A 20,976-nucleotide genomic window follows, 5' to 3' on the forward strand; every position below is an offset into this window, starting at 1 on the left:
CCAGCAAGAACAGAGAATACACAAAAGTCACAACTGAATACTTGTGTTCTCTTCCTTGTGTATTTGTAGAGGAATAAAAATTCCCAGGCATTAAGTTTCCACTCTATGTACATCAGGAAACTCACCTTTCACCTTCCAGCCAAAATGATGTGAGCATCAGAAGTGCAACCAAGATTTATCAGAAGTACTGTGATTTTTTTTTTTTCCCTGACAGCACCATGGAGCAAGGAGCCACATACCACAGTAAAATATTCTCCATTTAAGAAAACACCCAATTCTGAAGCCCACCTTATGGTTTGGCAAAGAAAAGAGGTAACTCATGATTTTGCAGCCCATGGATTGGTGCCAATACCTCCAAAAAAAGCCCCAGATGGTTGTTTTGCAGAGGTGGGGCACATGTGTGTCCTGCAATGGGCCAGTGGGCAGGGGTGCACACAACATGTCTGGTTTCTCCCTGCCGCCTGCTCCCACAGCACCAGACATAATCACCCCCAGGCTTTTGAGGAAATGCGAGGAAAAGCACTTTTTTGGAATGCTTTAGATGTGGTGGAGAAGAAAAACCCATAGAATCACAGGATCATTTTGGTTGGAAAAGGCCTTAAGCATCCAAGCCTTTACTTAATGACAAATTTTGCCTTATGGGGTCCAGTGGGTAATTTCTCAATGTCTTAATCTTTACTCTTGGCTGACTTGACAACTGTGATGAAGCTCTCTAAATTACTGAGCCATCAACTGTAATGTACAGGGCCCTTGCAAGGTGTCATCTCCTTCTGCATTTGACCTTTAAGGTAAAGCTTTAGAGTCTTTTCAGGCTCTGTCTCTCTCACAGAGCTAAACACAGCTAAATACAAATCTACACATGAGAAAAAAGAAATGCACAAAAATTTCCAGCTATGTTGAACTCTGTGGCAGGTTTACATGTAAGACAATTCATCATAATGCAAATTGCAGTGATTTGGTGTAAGATACGGTGATGAAGCAGTGCCTTTCAATAAAAGCCTAAGCTTTATCTCTGGATGTATTATCAGGGGGATAACATTATTATAGATGTCAAAGATAAACCTCAAACTAGATTATGCCATTGTGTCTGCAATTTGCATTATTACTTGGATAAATCTCTTCCTAAAAATCCCACCTTAAAACTGATGAAGAAGCTGGAGGTGTAAGAACAAAGCATCCCTTTGCATAAAACATTCATTTACAAAGGAATATCATTCCCTCCATTTATTTTTAAGAGCCACAGTCACCTTCTCCCTTTACTATATATTCATCTGATATTATATTTTGTCTTCTCAGCCCTCTGTGCCCCTTGATTCCTCTCCAGGAGTGTTACTGGAGGAGGGGCACATGGAGGGAAGCAAAGGCTGGAGCAGCAACCATGGCTGTCAGGACAGATTCCCTTTGGGACAACCTTTGCTGGCTGATCCATATTTGCATCTCTGCATGCCTGCAGGCACTTCAGCATGGGAACCACCTGCCAGGCCGAGTTCTCACCTCCTTCCATGGGCAGCAGTGAGATAGAAGAAGGGGACAGACTCATTGTGCTTCCACTCAGATGACAAGAAAGATTATTTCATCCCACAGAGTTGCAATTTTTCCTGGCCAACAAATGCCACCACCAGGACCATTAACTCAACAAGGCTGCTGTTCCACAGGCTGTTTTGGCCTCACGCTGGGCTTTTCAAAATACATTAAACTATTTATGTGAATGAGGAAAGCAAGCAAGGCGTGGTGGCAGTGGCAGGGGTGTGTGTGCAATAACATCTTTTATCAACAGGAACTCAGGAGCTGGAAAACCAGACACGCTTTCAGGCACCATCAGGCTTCCTGCTCACTTTCAGCCTGGCTTCCCTAAGCTGCTTTACAAAGACATCACCAAAGAGTTGCAACCCCCAGTTCCTAAATTGCTGGGCAAGAGCACAACTCTAGCACTTGTTTTTGATCAAGCTAGCATCTCAAAGCAGTTCAAAAAGGCAGCAATCTGCAAATAACTGCCCTCAGAAAGAAGAAGAAAAATGAAGGCTAAAGAATACACAGAAAAGAAGACCAGTGTCTCCCTTTCAAGGGCAAACATTGCTCTTTTCTTTAGGAGAGTTCAGCCCTTATTTCACTAAGATCCCACTTAATTTTCTCCATGTAGCTGTTACAGACATGATGATTCAGCTCACAGGAGATGAAACACAGAAGAAGCCATCTCCCCTTGTCTCCAGCAGCCTGCTGGGACTGACTGCACAAGCAGATAACTCCATACATCTCCACTGAAGGAAGGCTGGTGAGAGCCCGCATTTTGTTTTTTCCATAAATTAGAAGTTTTCCCAGGAAAATCTCACTCTCCCATTTTCTGTGTAATCCAATGCTATGGTAAATATCATGGCAATTTAGAACCAGGCATAATCAAATGCCACAAATAAAAGCATGCCCCTTAACATCCTAGGTGGTCCCAGAAGCTCTGGTGGAAAGAAGCGTAATGGCCAATTAGTGAGAATAACTGAAGATAAGCCATAAAATATTAATAACACAACAGAAAACCGTGCTTAAAGTCAATCTACTGTTCTAAGTATGTGTTAGGAAACTAGGAGTTCAGAGCTCTGTATTTTTATTTTATAAGAGAAGTAACAGCTTAAAATAAAGGTACACTTAAAAACACTGTCTAACTGTCTTTACTGTGAATCATAGTTCAGTAGTTTAGCATCATGGGATAGGTAGCGTTGGCAAAACAATCTGATGCTCATCAGATTCTCACTGTTATACATTAAAAGAAAATTCTGAAAAAACCCCTATCAAAAATACCCCCTTGCTTGTCAAATTATAAGGATTAAGGTTAAAAAGATAATCCCATAATCTTATGTTTTGGTAGCCTCAAACATATATTGAGTGCAGGAACACAAACTGAAAACAAAAAGCAACTCAAGCAAGAAAACTGACTTTTTTTTAATGAGTCACGAAGAAGGGATTGTAATGTCACACACATCTTGCATAGAAAATCTCAAAATCCATGTATTTTTAAACCTACAGAACAGATGGAAATTCAAAAATTACTTTCTTAAAAAATATTTTTAAATGGACTCATAAAAAATTAATCCAGCCAGCTTTCACAGCTTGTAATTAACTCTGCTTACAGCAGTCCAGTGAATTAAAATACTGCCTTTTTGTTAAATACCATTCAATTTTAAAGTAACCTTAAATTATTATCATCTTATTAGAGTTAATACACTTCATTGTCTCAATTAGAATGTGTTTAATTATTAATATAAGGCATTAATCTTCATATCTTCATCTTTCTTACAATATGCACATCAGTTGCACTGACCCTTTGAAGATGGCCTATCTAATTAACACATATTTTCTAATTATACTATTTTATAATGCTGTATAAAAGGTCTCGTATGCTTCTCTATGGAGAATTTGAGAGACAGCCTGGAGTAAAGTATCTTCATCTTGATTTTTAGAAACTGAGAATTCAGACTGGAGACTGCTCTGGAAGCTGTGCTTCGGGGGCACCACACAGTGCGGGTCGCAGAACAAAACCCGCCCCAGGAGGAGCAGGGCTGGGATGCAGGCACTGAACCATGATGCTCTAAACAAAAGAGCATTTGCAACAACAATGAAGTTGTGGTTCCCACCACGCTCTGCACAACTGTAATTATCTTGATGTTCAAGGCCAAGTGCCTCAGTCTGGTGCTCAACTGTCGAAACTTTCAATCATCATAACACAAAGAACAGACACACAAGAAACTGTTTTATGCTTTTTTTCTTTCTTAACAGGCTATCATCCTGATACCCTCATCTCTGCACACAACCATCCTTCCTGCGTCTTTCCCATTGTTTATCCAATGATGGAAACAGAAATGTCTAATTTGGAAATTATAAATATATACAGAGAAGTCCAAGATGTATTTCATAATTCAGTCTTCCTGCTTCCTGGTTTTGTTTCCCAGTTTTTTAGTTGCAGACAGGAGAAAAGTAGCCCCATTACCTTGATCCTTGGAAACTAAACCTGTTTTGTTTTGGAAGATCTAGAATATTTCACTTCAGATGTCCTGGAATTTTTTTTTTGTCTTTACCTCTGATCTGCTGTGAACACTGTTGAGGGAATTTTCAGAACATAAGGTATACTGGAAAAAAATAATATCTCATTATAATTTTATCATCTGCACAAATAACTTATAGGCAAGTTTTTGGGTTTTTCTCCTCCTTTCTTTCCTCCTTTTTTCTTATCTGATTTGTTTTCAGTGAGAAAATAACACCACCGCTTAAGGGATAGTCTGACACATGGGTTGTTTTGACATTTAGCAAGTGTGTGTTTGGGTAATGAGAATCCACTTGTGCTTAAAATTTTATCCAGTTAACCTTTTTGAAATTAAACAATGGGAAGAAACCCCCCTAAATTACATTATACAAGGTTCAACTTGGCTAAATTAATAAAAACACAATTATAAACTATGGTCACAGAGAAATTTGCTATTGTTTAATAAACTGCTATTTAGAATATTTTAATGAAAACAAGCCTCCATGTGTGTAATTTCTGTCAGACCAATGATCTGCAATGCCTATATATGTTCACAATTATGACAGTGTGTGGGACTTTAGCTACATCAGTGAGGAGGGGTTTTACATGTACCTATAAAATTATAATATCAAATACCTCCACTTTGATTAATTACACTTCCCACTTTTTTTATTTTAGTTTTACCAATGATGATAAGAAAGCGCTCTATAACAATGATTTTCAAAAAGCCTGGGAGAATTGTGACTCCCATTTAGGTGTGGTAACAGAAATACCATCAATACAAAGCTAGAAAATAATTCAAGAAACTGCTCAAAATTGACAGAGCAATATCATACACAATGAAATGCAATAAAAGAGATTTCACATGTGCTGCTAGAATAAAGGGAATCCTGAGTTTAGACCAGTCTGTTGTTAACCAGGATGCCAGTAGAAACCTGAGGTGCTCACTGTGTGTCTCTGCCATTGGACACCAGCGATCAGCTCATACTCGTAGCACATTTCCTTTCCAGCTGCCCACGGCAGGCAGGTACCCACGGCAGGTCAGCAGCTTGCTGTGCTCCCACAAAGCAAACAGGAGCTCAGCTGGGCACGGTGTCAGGGTCAAATGTGTTATTTTCACAATGGGCATTTCATGAAATTTGACTTAAAAAAGAGACTGAAACCAAGGCTAGGTAGGGGTATGGTAGGGGGGTTGGACTAGATGATCTTCAGAGGTCCCTTCCAACCCCAAACATCTTGAGGTTACACCTGGCCATCAGGGATAGATACTAAACACCTGCATTGCAGAAGAGCTGGGTCAGCACTGCTCCCACAGCTGCAACCCTGTCCCACCAGAGTCTGTGCTTGCAGGCCTCTCCTGTCCGCAAGGCTTGACTTTGTACTGTACAGCTCACAGCCAAAAACCTGCCTTCGCTCCACATTCCACACAGACACCAAGGGCATTAGAGCCAGCAAGTGTAAAAATGTAACTGTGAGCATGGAACCATTCTGAAACAGGTTACTGCCCAAGTTATCTGATTACTGAATTTTAACTACATGCTACTTTTTGGTGTTGTTATTCTTATCAAAATCTGGGGAGAAAGTGTTAAATGATCAGTGATGGACTCTTCAGCTGACAAATGAGGGGAGTGGCTAAATGAAGGGAAGAAGAATCCAGCCCCACAGCTGTCCTATGGAGAAGCAAAAGAAGATAAGCCATAATCAGTAAGGAGGATTTCCTAGTCACTGAACTGTTTGGAAGAGCTGGATTCATAAGTATATTGGAGATTAATTGCTAAGGTAGCTCCTGAAGCCAGAGCTAAGTGATTACATTGGTGTGTGATCTGCTACTTGCTTCTACAAAGCACCCATAGTGCCTCCACTGCAGGAGCACCCAGGAAGAACATGAGTCCTGTCAAATAATTGTAAAACTAATTAAAAAGAACAAATACAACATTAAGTCTGTAGCTAGGTTTCCACATGACAGCAAAAGACTTTGATCAGTGCAAATATTTCCATGGGCAAGGAAGATAAGACACAAGGCTGCAGATGAGGCATCTGAATCCCCAGCACTTGCAGCAGGTCATTTGAATCAAAGACCATCCCACATGCAGCACCTTGAGGTGGAGGCAAGGAGGGTTTGGACATGACTGAGAAAACTGAAAAACTTTAAACATAGCTAGTTTAAGCACATCAGGATGAGGGTAATGCGATAAAACTCTTTGCCTGGTTTAAGAAAAAGCACAGCAGATTGCTGTGAAGGCTGCAGGCCATGTACATAATTTGAGAACTAAACTGTCAACAAATACACCACAGTAATCCAATTAGCAAAGGCTTTTTGCATCCTGACAAGTGAGCGTAGGCTGAAGATTAGCTGAAGGAAATATCCTCCAGATAAAAACCCACCTAGAGAAATGGTAGACCAGTGTGTCCTGCGATATAAACTCCAGATTTGCAATATTCATTTCCTGTGACTTGGTGACAGACATGGACAGGAATATAATCAACAGAAACATGACAATAATAGACTTCAGAATTTGACTGAAATTTTTTACTCTGTTTTTCTTGTTTCACTTATCTTCTGGAGGAAGCAGTCGTGCAGTTGTGATATCTGGGCCACAGCCAGTGCAGCATCACCCGGATCCAGCCATAAGGCTGTGGCATGCTGACCCATCCCTGCATGCATGAACAGAAAACATTGCCACAAAAAGAAACAAGAACCTGTTTTAACACTCACAGCAAATCCCAGAGTTAAACACACCAGGTGAGTGGGCGTGCAGACTTCTGCTGAGAATCTGTGTCAGGAAAGAAATGCCCTTCACAGGGATTCTCCCCAGGTTTCCAGCCATGGGCAGCCCAGGAATGGCCCTTCCTCAGCTGCTCTTGACTTGCTTTTGATGCAGCCCAGGACACAATTGTCTTTCTGGACTGTAAGAGCACATTGCCAGCTCATGTCCAGCCTTGCATCTACCAGCACCTCTGAGTCCTTCCTAGCAGGGCTGCTCTCAATCTGTTCATCCCCCAGACTGTGTTGATACCAGGGGTGCTCCAACCCACGTGCAGGACCTTGCTCTTGGTCTTCTTAAACCCCATGGGATTCCCATGGGCTCATTTCTCCAGCTTGTCCAGGTCCCTCTGGATGGCATCCCATCCCTCAGGTGTCAATTGCACCACTCAGCTTGGTGTCATCTGAGAAATTTGCAGAGGGTGTGCTCAATCCCTTTGTCTATGCCACTGATGAAGATAATAAATAACAATAATGATAGCCTTTTCCAGCTTTTACACCTTGCTCTGATAAGTGTTTGGAGGATTTAAGGTCTGCTTCTGGACTATCCACCACACTGCTTACGGGGTCCTTGCCAGCCACCCAAGAGCTGTAAGGGGCTGGGAGGAAATGTGGCTGTACTCAACTGCTGCCAATGTGGGGGCACAGCTTGCCATGTCTTGAAAGTTGAAGATGGGTGGAAAAGATTGTGCTGGAACATCAGCCAATGAGTATTAATTGTAAGGATGGATCTTACAAGAAAACAATTATTTATCTTTCCATCAGATGTGGAAAAGCTGCAGAGAGTCAGGTCCACAGCAATCAAAGGGAAGTGGTGATGCTGTTGTGAAGACCTAGTTTCACTGCAAGCATCAGAATAATGGCATGGCATAGCACTGCTGAAAAAGAAAAAAAAAATCAGAAAAGTGTCCAAATCTTCAACACTGTCCAGACCTTCACTGGAATGCAATCACCCTCCACAAGCTTTTTCACAGCCATACAGAAACTGCAAGGTAAGGCAACCAGGTATTTTACTTGAGATGAATTGAATCATTATTGAGAAACAAAAAAAGTTAGTCAGCACTCTTCTTCAATTTTTCCTGCAGCCAAAATCAGCAGAAAAACTTCATAAAAACCCATTAAGAGTTCAAATTCTGGAAATATGGCAAATCATCCAGCAGTCTAATAACTGTTATTGCATTTAAACTCTTAAAATTGACTATATGTTTTTTAGAGTATTAGACCTTGCCTAGGTTTTTATCTCTTTAGTATGTAAAACCACCTGGAATCCAGTAATGTAACTCTGAAGACCTAGACTAAAAGATACAGTTAAGGCAGGAAAGATACCAAACATTTCAGTATCTTCATGGTGTTCCCTCAATATTTGGATGAAGTATCAGAGAGATGACCCATGAAGATGTCACATGGCCAAGACAATGTCCCTACATTCATGGCACTGTTTGTGAATGACAGAATTTCTTGTGTGGCGTTTTGTATTACAGAAAAACTTGGTCACAGCTGCTCAAAAGTGTTGTCAAAGCCCCACAGGCCTGTAAGGATAACCTTTGTTCATACTTGCTGTCACAAAACCACAGCCTTTCATAAGCTAAACAAGGAGTTAAAGATGCAGTGAGGAAGGAATCAAAGCTAGATTTGCTGTACAGGATTTGGGTGTTACACACCTGTGATCCCACCAAGCTGCAAAGTGCAACTGAGAGTGGAATTTCAGACCTTCTTGCACAAGATAAAACACTCATTATGACTACTGTGGCTGCCAGATTTCTCTACCTGAAAGCTGAAATTCCATGAAATAAATCCCTCTGGCCTGAAATAGGAGAATCTGGTATCAGAGTGAGCTGAGAAATTACTATCTGAAGAATGGATATAAGCAAAGATAAAGCAGAAGATATCCTCACATTTACTTTTATGTTCTATGTTTGGCAAGAATCAAACATTGAGAACTTACTAAGCAATATGATTAGGAACTTCTGGCAGGATGCTGGGAAACCAGCTATAATTACCTTCTCATGACACAAAGTTTGAATTCATAGCAGGCACATTACATGTCATGATTCCTCATGTTAATATGGTATCACAAATACATTCTACGAGGGGAAAAATGTAACACGCTAAAGATCTCTAATTGATGTATTTGATTACTAGAAGATTTATAACCACGTAAGATTTCTCCTCTCTCTGAAGTGAAATCCAAGGAGAGATGCAAAGGATATGGGGAATTCCCTGATGATTTTTTCCCCCTACAAACTGCTCCTTGCATAGCTAAGGAGGCAGAGAAAATGTGATAATGCTAAGAAGAACTGTGGGAACATTAAATCTCTTCATTTCAAGAGTTGGTGAGGTTTTTTTCCATTAGAGTGCTTTTGTTCTGTGTCAATTAAACTTTGCTTTTTGGGAACTTGACCATAGAGGAGAGCAGTCTTGGTGGCTGCTGAGCAGGAGGACAGCAAGAGTAGCACTGGAGGAGGCACCCACTCATGGCAGGGCAGGAACAGTGGGAATTCACACCCTAAAAGGTGCTGACTTATGGCCACAGTGTTCTCTGTAGGAGGCACTAGGATGGGGCTGGAAGTACAGCTCATGCAGGAAATGCTGTGGCACCCATGCCCCCAAAACCGGTGTGGATGACATGATGCATTTGCTCTTCAGGGGATTGTCCCCTGGGGAGTACAGACAATTCCACCTGTGCTAAGCTCATCTCAGCTGCTTCTGCAGCACTCAAAGATACATGAAATGAAGCTGGAAAAATTATACAGGCTTTTTATAATGTGTTCAATAAATTTGTTTGCTTAACTAAAATTATATTCTTTAACCTTTGGTCATGTACACAGGTCTCTGCCATCAATGGCACAATTATTAGTGTGTACATTGTTCACTTCTCTACATTAATTTGTATATAAAGAAGTTAAAGAGGTTGTAAGTCTGAAAAAAAAAAAAAAAGGATTAAAAATATATGTACTTCCTTACTCACTTCCTTACATCACAGGAAGTGAATTCCAAGTCACCCCAGCCTAGCCAGTAATCAGATTTCAGAAATACCTTGTAGAAGCTCAGTTTACCTTTGTGCCTGTAACAGAAGACTCCTGAAGACAGAAAAACTTTCATCATGTATAAATGACTAACAATTACATCAAACCAAATGGAGGCCTTCAAAGCAGGATGGAAAAATGGGGGGAAATTCCATCCTATTAAGATAGGACATAATTGTCTTGTACAGGAAATAAACACTGTATTTTTAGCAGGTGACCAGTCAGATAGGATCAGTACAGGGTCATGATTGTGTCGTGATTCCTCATCAAATTGCAGCCTATCCCCCCAGAGAGATGACAGATCTTAGTATTTTCTTAGAATTATCTTTCTATATAGGCTCTTAATTGGGAAATGGAAACACAAGAGCTCCCAAAGCAGGCTGCATTTCATAGACTATTACCAGTCATATTTCATCTTTTACAATTAATTCAAATATTTGTAAATACCTCATACTGGTATGTTACTGCACCAAATTAGTACCATGATAAAATTTCAGTGATATGAGAATCTTCCAACCTTCAGACTTAGCAATTCTCTGCTCATTCCAGTTTATGGCAACTGCATCCCATGAGCCAACACACACTGCTGCTATTCAAACCAACCTATGCTATTTATCAGGTAGATAGAAAATCTGGATTGCTGTAAACAATAAATTCACATCCAAACTGAAAACACAATATTATGATTAACAGATATAAACTGAACTTGAAAATGGATACGAATATATTTAAAGAAAGTATCAAAATCTTAGGTAAAATAACAATACTTAGAGGAGATTAGCACAAAATTCAATAATGAATCTTCATTAAATATTTCTGGTAAAAAATTACTTGTTGATAACATTTTCAACCTTGCTCTGTAAAGGGGATGAAAATCAACTAACTAATGGCCACCATATGTGGGTAGATGTTTGGGTTTGATGAACAAAACTGGGACGTGGAACCCAAAGGCGTCAAAGTAACTTCAATGAACCACAGAACAGACACTAAATTTCTACTGCATTCATCCAGTAATGAAACAGAAATATTGAACGATGTTTGTATCAATTTTTGAGATAGGGTATTCCAGAACTCTCTTTATCATGGTTGGAAGTGTTTTTCCTTGGCCAATCTGAATGTGATCAAACCGTCCTTCCAAAGAAGAAAGTGTTTTATTTAAGTGTAGCTAACTCTGAAACCTAAAGACAGCAAAGCCATAAGCAGCGCTCACTCCTTGACTTCTGACCACTTTAATATCCTGGCAGCAGGATGGTTAATTTTTAACTCAACAACTATGCACTGAAAACGGACTTACAGATCAAATCTTTCTTTGTGTATGAATAATATTGTGCTTCTCTTCTAAATATGTACTGTGTTTATTCTGACTACAGCATTAAGTATTAAACATGTTCATCAATTATTCATATCAACTTATTATCTTTCATTTAAAAAGTATATTTAGCCTTTTTTTCTGAAGATTTCTAGCATGATATTCTAAAAATGTGATGGAATGCATGTCATTCCAAAACTAAGACATGGATGTATTCACTCTTATGCATACCTTTGGTTAATGAATCTTTCTCCTTCTAAGCACTCCCACTTACAGTACAATAATATACAAGCATTTTTAATGAAATCTACTGACCATAAAATCTCTTTTGTGATGCCCAGTTCTATGTGTATTGTGTATTTATTGATAATGGACTTTTAAATGTATTTCACTGTGGAAGTCATTCAGGAGAAGCCTGGCAGGAAAGTAACTCCTTAAATATTAAATATCCCAACCATCTCACAGTTCTGTTCAGGGTTTCTCCCATCAGGCAAAAAAATTGTCCCCATCTTCACAGAAAGGTTCTGCTGCTCCAAGCCCTGCATAAATCTGAGGGAGCATCTCCTGTCCTACATGGTGGGCAAAGCCCAGTTCCTTTGCTGCCATGTGCCTGCTCACTAATTCCTGGCCTCTTCCACAGTCACATTTTTGATGACAGCCCTGAGGCAAAAGCCAGAGACTGTGAAGGAAAACCCTTACACCTGGAGGGCTGAATCCACATCAACTAGATTTTTTTTTTACATCAGAATTTAAATAATTTATGTTTTCAATTTTTTATAACTTCAGCAGTGGGAGGCAGTGTTGGGAGCCAACCCCCTCAGCTTCACCCCTTGTTTGCGGGGGTCACAGCAGACATTGCTGAGCTGTCAGTGTAAATTACAGCTGGCAGCACGTCAGTGCAGAATGCTTAAATGTGTGTGCAATTTCAAATACATAAATAATCCCACTGACTTCACTGAAGCACCAGAAAACATTCACCTAATATTCTTTCGTAACTTCTCAGGAGTATGTGAAAAGCAGCACTTTGATCTTTATTAGCTGTCAAGTCCATGATGAGGCAAAGTGCGCTCCTCAGCGGGCTGCGGAGACAGGCCTGGAGTCAGCCACGTACTTCTGGAGTTTCATCTGAGCATTTACAAACCAGAGTTGACTTACAGTCTTTCCCTTAAGTGTGTATTATTGCAGCATTTTGGGAACAAGAACAATCCTAATGCTCTGTGCTGGCTGATGACAAAGGGCTGAGGAGCTCCTACCCAGGCTGTGCACCCACACTATGCCCTGGTATGCAAAGGGGCCCGGAATGGGTTTACATGCAAACCCATGAACCAGGGGATGAGTCCCACCTTTTTAATTCCAGACAGAAGAAATGCGTTTGCATAAAGCATTTTGAGCAGAATTCACACAGTGCAAATCTCTTCAGCAGCTGACAGTCCCCCTGCGTGACCTGGAGCAAGGCATGGTTCCTACCACCGTGCACGCACAGAGATACGGGACTTGCCCTAAGTGACACTCACAAACCTTCTCCTGACTAGAAGGCAGCACCAGGAGTTTTTCTCCCTTTGACTAAGAATGCCAGCAATTTCAGCTTGACACAGAGCTGGCCTGGCTGATGGTCTAACATATAAATCATGGGTCAAAGATAAGATAAACACATACCGGTGTAGTCCTCGTAGCACTCACAAGTGTAGCCCCCCTCTCGGCTTCGACAGAGCCCATTGCTCCCGCAAGGGTTGGAGTAGCACAGGTCTATTTCTGTCTCACAGTAGTCCCCCGTGAAGCCCGGGGGGCATCGGCACCGCAGCCCGTTGATGGGGTGGATGGGGCGGAACAGGACCGTGTTGGAGCTGATGAACGGGGCCGAGCTGTCAAACTTCAGGACAGAGACACACTTCATGTAGTTCTCACAGGGCTCACGTAAGCAGATGTTGTCGTCGAAAGGCAGCACCCTCTGCGTTGAAATCGTGGTCAGCAGCGTCCTGTTGAGGTAGATCTGCTCCTGCAGGTCCTCAGAGGGGAAGAACTTGTTGCGAATGCCGCCAGGGAGCAAGGCTGAGAAGGTCACGTTCAGGATATTGGAGCTGACATCCGTGTCATTCTGGATGTTGAAAACAAAGATGCCGTCCTTGGCAGTGGAGAGCACAGTTGCCACCCCCTCCACAAACAGGGACAGGAGGGGAGAAAGGAACCTCTCCTGGGACATGTTCTCCAGCCGCACTGTGATGCTGTTGGTGAGCATGTCGTCCGTGATGATGGTGACACGCAGGGTGCAGACTGCAGTGACACTGTGAACACCATCTGAAGGGAAACGAGAAAAATAACATGTCAGAGAGCAGGCTTCAACCTGCAAACAAGGAGGCTCCCACAGCCTCCTGAAAATGAAACAGACTTGCAGACAGTTCAGGGCACCAGGATGAGAGATGGATATGTACCCACCTTCTGCAGTTATTACCATTGCCTTTTCTCACGAAAACAAAATAAAATTTCTTAAGAATTGTAATTCAAAGGACCCAAGACATCTCCAAGAGGCCAAAAGATCCCAGACAAATAACTAGCAAGAGTTAGCATGGAAACAGTCTGAAGGCCCTATGATGGCCAAGGGAAACCAAGAGGAAGGGGACTCTCATGACAGTGACTGCTAGTCTACAATTGGTGCTGGGAAGCTGCTGCTTTTCACAGCACAGTACCAAAATTATCTTCTTTGGGTATGGTCTCAGGCTTAAGGAGCCAGAACTCTGCACAGACAGAGAATTGTGACCAGAGCTTCAGATGTAAGTCATTTAAGGAAGCACATCTTCAAATCTGAGTGCCAGAACTTCTTCATTTCTCATATGTAACTTCTTCAAAGTATTTTATGAATATGAGAAAAAAATTTAAATATGCCTGTAGTGAAAAGCAGACATTTAAAAACTCTTCCATTTTATTCTTTCTTTAAGGCATTTCTGATACTGCTGTGGCTGTTCTGCAATAAAACACGTAATTATAAATATATAGCACTAATACCTGACACTGGACTGAGAGATGCCACTGTAAAATTTCAGTACACCCTGGGGCTTACAGTAGTGCTGTGAATGTACAAACTCGAGATTATTCTGTCATTACGGAAAATAATTATCACACAGTGAGTGTTAAATTTAATCTAACTTCAATGCAAGTGTGGAATGGGAAGTTACATCATCACTGAAATCAAATCACTTACTTTAAATCTGTCTCCTTGCTAACATTAGGGACTCATTAAAATACAGATTGCATTACAGAAAATATGGTTAGCATTAGAGCAGCATCTAGAAATCCCAGATGAGATCAAGAGTGGCTTCCAATAGGAAATGTTCCTTCTGAAAGATGTCATAGTGTAAACATACAACCTTAAATGGGCATGAGCTCATCTCATGAGAGAGATGAATTCGTTTGAGTGGGGGTTAAGAACTGAGCACAGTTTCCTTAGACCACAGCTCAGTGTCACAGCCTTGGTCTGAAGTATCCCACTGGTAATGATTACACAAGTAACCTTCTATTAAGCCTGACTTAAAATAAACCACATGGTACATGCAGAAATGGATTTTGAATCACATCAATGTAAAATTGCATCAGGAGCTGCATTTAAATCCATCAGTGTGAGACCAAAATTCTAACAGCACAGACTGCTAAATGTCATTTTGCTAAGGTTTGTTATCTCAAAGTGTAACTTTATGACCTATTATGGTCACAGAGAAATAGAACAGAAAAAATCAGAATGATTTCTTTCCTACTCACTGTCACCACTTCATCTCAAGTGTGGTTTTGTTTTAAAAAGAAATGTATTGTTGGAAGATTTTTCCTCCAGTTTTATAGCAGCAATATAGTAAATCACAGCAGCATAACTAACAAAATGGCTCTTGACTCCCTCCTCCTATCTGGTTGTTTGTAAAAGCTCAGCTGTTGACTTTTTCCCCACTGAAGCAGCTTTTACACAAATTGAAAAATCCCTTCTTCTTCATGCTACTTTAACTACTGCCTGCTAAAACCAATCAGTCAGGAGGGGTCATTGTCTGGAGTGATCTGTTTGACTTCTCCCAGGTAACAAGTGACAAGACAAGAGGAAATGGTCCCAGGTTGCTCTAGGGGAGGCTCAGATTGAGTATGAGGAAGAATTTCTCCACCAAAAGGGTGCTCAAGCATTGGAACAGGCAGCCCAGGGAAGTGGTGGAGTCACCATTCCTGGAGGTGTTTAAAAGATGTGTAGATGTGGCCCTTAGGGACATGGTTAAACGGTGGGCTTGGCAAGGCTGGGCTATATGTTGGACTCGATGATCTTAAAGGTCTTTTCCAAAATAAACAATTCTATGATTCTATGTGCCCATTACAGAAGCTCACATACCAGCTTTCATTTTCTCCCACATTTGCAAAGATCTTTATCTTCTATCCCTCAGATTCATTCCAGAAATGTGTAGTCTTGGATTCCATCAAGACCCAAAGCAATCTTTACAAATGTTTGGTAGCCAAAATCCTCATTGCAAACTCCTCCTACAGGGTCTGTGGATTTCTGGCCAACAGACAATACAGGATACCATTTTTATAAATGACATCCTCAGACTAGTTTACCCATGCTTATCATTTGCACAGCTCATTCCCCTGAAAGGCCAGAACCAACTATTCACTATTTTTTTTCCTAAAGCAATTGACATTTGCCTATTTGTCCCATAGAGTGCCTGAACTATTTTGCTATTTGTTGCACAACATGCTACAGGAATTCTCTCATTCCAGCCAGAATGCTGGACAATGGGTCCCTTTTTTAAGACAACACTATGATCTATAGCCCATGGTATGTATAGTAAGAAGACAAAATACGATCCACTGTCTGACAATGCAGTAGAGTCTACAAACTGTCATAATCAATATCAACTGTCACAACATGCAAGAGCTTCCCAGCATTCACAACAGCTATTCTGACACAGTTAATAAATCACTGGGAAAAGCCTGGTGTCAGATACCACACAGCCTCCTTGTTCCATGGGCAGCACAAAAGAAAACTGGGCACAGACATATAGCTGCAAAATGAAGCTGTGTTTTAAAAGCCAGCTCAGCTTTGTGCAACCCTGTTGCAGAGCATTAAAATAAAAAGAGAGTAAAAAAGGAGCAGAGCGTGTGTACTATAGGCAACAAAAGAATGGCACAGCCATAGAGCTGGCTGGACAAGCGCCTCTTTCATATTACCAGTTAGGCTGAGAGCAGCATCACAGGATCTGATCATCTATTCATTCAGAAACTCAAGGAAAGTTGAAACAATCTGTGGTTTTATGAGACCAAATTAGTATCTATTCTACTTTCAACAGACAACATTCGCTTTGAGGTTGGGAACAAGCGCAATAAAGAAAGTGGAATTTGTCTTTTTTTGGGAAATGGCTTAAGCCCTAAATACCCAGTAATGTATGTGTTTTGAGATTTACAATTGAAATACTCCATGAATGTTTAAAATTATTTCTGCCAAAAATGCCAGAGAATTATCATTAGGAAGTACTATTTTGTGGAGTGGCAATACTTGGTGGCCTTCAGCGTTTGAGATGCCCACCATATGCAGCTGCCCAATCTGCTAAAAAGGATCAGACCATCTGAGTTTCCAAAGGTGTTATGATACAGCTATAAGAAGTCCCTATCATGTTATGGCAGGTGCAAGATGGTTTTAGTCAGTGGTGTGAAACAACCTTCAAGTTGCTACACGGAAAAATTCTGGCTACGCTTTACTCTTTGGAGCAGATCTTGGAACAGATGAGTACACACACATTCCCCATGCTTAGCTGTCACCAGTTCTCACAGCCATCATGAAGGGGCTTCAGCAAACCAGCTGGATGCAGGAGCCTTCCTGAAGGAGCTCTAAACCCTCAGATCATTCTGGCAGACAGGATGTGCAGGCATCCTGCTAAGAGAGATTTGAGCAGACAGCCTGGATCTTAGCAGCCCAAGCCACCCGGATAGCCTGAGGAAAGGGAAACACAAGACAGACCAAAGGGGAAAAAAAAAAGATTCAAGCAGTCCTTTTGTTGGCTTGGCTCCTAAATCCCTGTACCAATGGCTTTTGTCACTTCGTCCTTGAGTTTCTCTTCCATAAAATTGGGATAATAGCATTTAACACGGGCACCCTGAAGTAGAGGGTACAGATGATGAAATGGTGAGACACTGAGGTAACAAAAGCAACACAAATGTCCTTAAGAAATCATAAAAAGTTATTTTAAGAGTTGTTGCAGCCAAGTTTATCAAAAACAAGGTGGAAAGATTAAAATAAGACTCCTAATGTCTCACAGACCTGTGAAAAAACAAAGGGAATTCTGAACAGCCTGGTTGCAACACCAAAAATGTGTTTATTACAAAGGTGGTCCCTGCACACTGGATTTTTATTCTGGCAATATTATTCTATGTATAATTTCCACAGAAGTGCTCTCTAGAAGGTGGAAAAAGAAGACTGCTGTCTTTTGAGTCATTGTCATTGCTGAAGAGAAGACGCAAAAGTAGAATTAAGTCACCTTCATCCTTCATCAAATTAATGAAAAGGTCTAATAACAAACACATGTCCTGATGCATTACAAAGTAAAGAGAAGACAAGAAAAGCTGATGAAAGCTTGATGTTCTCTAAAGTACATCAATAACTAGAAAATTGACTAAATAGTATTGTTTCATTATTAACTTTACAACAAACCTTATCAAATCTGATACTTTAATCTCAGCTTTCTATCTTCTGGCAGTCCATAAACCAAAGAATTTTATTATCTAGAAATGTAAACACAGCAAAGTTTAACTGAAATGCATATTTGGCAATGGCAGCACCTGGCCAGAAAGGTTCTTTTGTTGCTTAAAAAATTTTAAGTTTGAAGAAATAAAACAATTAACACTTTTTTTACGTACATTCAGCTTATTACATACAAAGGTCTTAGTACCAATTTTGAAAGCTGCATACTTTATACAAATACTTTAGCATCACAGCTTTCTTTCACAGATATACTAATCTAAAACTATTCTATTTTTTTCTAATTTTGCTTTATAACACATCTGGAAATAGCAGATGTCAGTCTTTACAATAGCCATGCAAAATGCTTGCCTAGCAATCCACAGGTTCAAATAACCTCTTGTCCCTCCCAAATCATAAGAAGCACCATGGCCATGGGTAGCAGCCGTTGCTCGGTAAAAGGCCTTGGAATCATCAAAGCTGCGTCCCCATTGCTTCCAGCCATGTCTTTACATATGGGAGTTAATACATACCCAGTCCAGCACTAAACCTGGCATTACTGATGAGGATGCCATGCTTTTAGGGTCCCTCCCACTGCTTGGGTGGCAGTAGCACATCAGAAGCACCAGGTTGCAGGAATGAATACTACAGGCAATGCTTGGCTGTCTGAGCAGGGCTGGCACCCAAACCACACTTCCTGCTGAGCAAACAGCAGTGAAAAATCAGCAGATGTCAATAAAAGTGAGACAGAGTGCACAGTCCTGCACTGAGCTTTGGTTTGCTTCAGAGAATCAGCATTGCAAGGCTGACTCCTTTCCTTTCATTGTGCTTCTACCACCATGGAAGCAGATTTAAAATACATAAAATATCAGTGTGCTAATATTGTTCCTTCCAAACCATTGCTGTAGGCACTACAAAGCTTCACTTCCATGAGTAGAAATAAGAACTCAATGAACACCCATAAGATAAACTCCTTAAAATATCTTCTATGTTAGAGAAAAGTTCAGGAGCTTATAAAGCCAAGAAAATACCCTGAAAGAAAATAACCTGTACAGAAAATGGCAGGTGAAAACTTAAGTAAGATTCCTTGCTGAAATACCAGGGAAAAATGACCAGAAAGGAAAATGGGCATAATTGTGACTTTACAGATACCCCATCTCAGTGTTTTCCCACTTAGCAAGCAGCCTCACTGAGGAAGTGTTTCAGGATAGAAAGTGTGTATGAGCGTCTCCTCAGGGAAAAGGAAGCAGGGGATGGTTTTGGTTGTAACTTTCCAAAAGACAAGAGCAATGTCCAGTGGCAAATATCCTCTCTGTGTCCCTAAAGAGGCTGTTCTGTAGCAGGAACAGCTCAAAGTGCAAAAGCCTGTTGTGCTAGAGAAAAGTGATCTTAAATGGTACAGTAACAGAAAAATAACATCCATGAAAAATACACTCCACCACTTGCTTTGTAAAAACATAAATATATTGTGTATAATATCCTACTATTTCTTAGACAGGCACTAATGAATTCTGTCAAAGCCTCCCGTTTCTTGGAATTAGAAACACTGCTGATGAGCAATTCTGTCATTACGTCAAGTTGGATGCAGCTACATGGAGATGTCCTTGGCCACATGAAGCTTATGTTATTGATTTTGTCCCCTTTGTTTCAAGCTGCTAGTCAGCTCCTGCATTTAGGAGTACTGACTGCCAACACAAGCTGTGGGCTTTGGAAACAATATATAAAAATAACTATCTATTACACAATGCCAGAGATTCATGCTGGAACCACTGCTCTGAATAATGTCAAAGTCCAGGTCTGCTCCCAAGCCCATTACACCAACAGGAAGATTCCCACTGACTTCAGTGGGCTTCATTCCCTGCCAAAATTTGGCCTAGAGCCTAATCCCCAGAGTCACTGCCAATGCACTCACACAGAGCTTCACTCCCAACCCTGCAGCCCCACACAAGAACAGTTTGCCCAGGAAATGGCTCGGGGCTGAAAAATCAGGATGGCAAGAGCAGAAAGCAAAACATGAGGGATGAGCAGGGCAAGCATGTGGACACTAGAAACATGCCACATGGGCTGCACTTCCTGAGTCATAAAGGTGGTGTTTTCCTAAAATCAGGTGTCTGAATTTGTACCTCAACATCTCTCAACTTCCAGGAAGGATGAGCAGCTGCAGTCACCCCTCAGCAGATGCTCTGTTCTGAAAACATTGGCCAATGCTGCCCAGCATCATTTGGAGGAAAGAAGGCTTGGAGCACTCACAGGAAAAGGGAAAATGAAGACATGTTACCTGGTGTTACAGGGGTATTTTAGATTACAGGGTGAGGTAAAAAAGGAGGCAGCTGAGGTACATGGTGTATGCAAGTACCTTGGCATACCCAGTCCTGACTGAGCTGCAAGGAAGGGCAAAGTCCTGGGTAAGACATGTCTTTAGGGGAAAAGAAAGTATCTGGGATTAACTGGCAGACTGATGGAAGACAAGCAATAGTCCACACTTGCAGAGTGCCAGAGTGTGATTGTGCCAGTGACCAGCTCTCCTCAAACCAGCATTAATCACATTACCTCCAGGACTTTGCTGCTGCCACTGCGGCAACTCAGAGCACCCCAGGTGTCTGTCCAGGCCACCCAGGCCACGGGGTTTGCACCCAGGCCACGGCCATGCCAGGCTGTGCCTTGTCACTGCACTGCCCATGGCAGCATCAGCCACATCCCCACTTGTGAAATGATGTCAGGGTCATTGCAAGCAACAAATCCCAGCAAATGTGTTCAGACACTTCCAGGCAAAGCCACCTCTTCTGCTCACAAGCTGCAGGCACTCTTAATTTCAAGTCAAACCTTAATGTATTTCTTTTTGCAAAGAAGATGAATATCTGGGACACCAGGGGAAAGTGGGCAGTGGAACTTGGGGCTCTCACTCCACAGTTCCTTTGGCAGCAGCCATAGCTGTACCAGCTAAATCAGATAAAAATACCCAAACTGTGGGAGGATAAATTGTGCACAAAGAAAGTGTGAATTCCCAATGTGCTTAAGAGAAAAAAACAAACCAATTTTGGCATCATTATCTTTAATGTAGCCTGTGCTGTTCAGGATTATTTACTTTGTACACAATACTGAAAAGAAAAAGAGCATATTTCAGTCTGTATCTTGAACAGGGAATTAAGAACAAATTTATGCCAACTGGATTGC

The 20,976-nt window shown here is 41.2% G+C and overlaps 1 protein-coding gene across 1 annotated transcript in view; it reads right to left on the reverse strand.

Annotated features, from left to right (window-relative positions):
- CELSR1 (cadherin EGF LAG seven-pass G-type receptor 1) overlaps nucleotides 1–20,976 on the reverse strand; it is a 169,632-nt gene that overhangs the window by 88,929 nt on the left and 59,727 nt on the right. The window contains exon 2 of the mRNA XM_023918651.2: nucleotides 12,765–13,403. Within this exon, the coding sequence (XP_023774419.2) occupies nucleotides 12,765–13,403 (639 nt within the window). The remainder of the gene's footprint in view (nucleotides 1–12,764; nucleotides 13,404–20,976) is intronic.

Source organism: Cyanistes caeruleus, chromosome 4 (genome assembly GCF_971803275.1).
Source record: "Cyanistes caeruleus chromosome 4, bCyaCae1.hap1.1, whole genome shotgun sequence".
NCBI classification, from domain to species: domain Eukaryota; kingdom Metazoa; phylum Chordata; class Aves; order Passeriformes; family Paridae; genus Cyanistes; species Cyanistes caeruleus.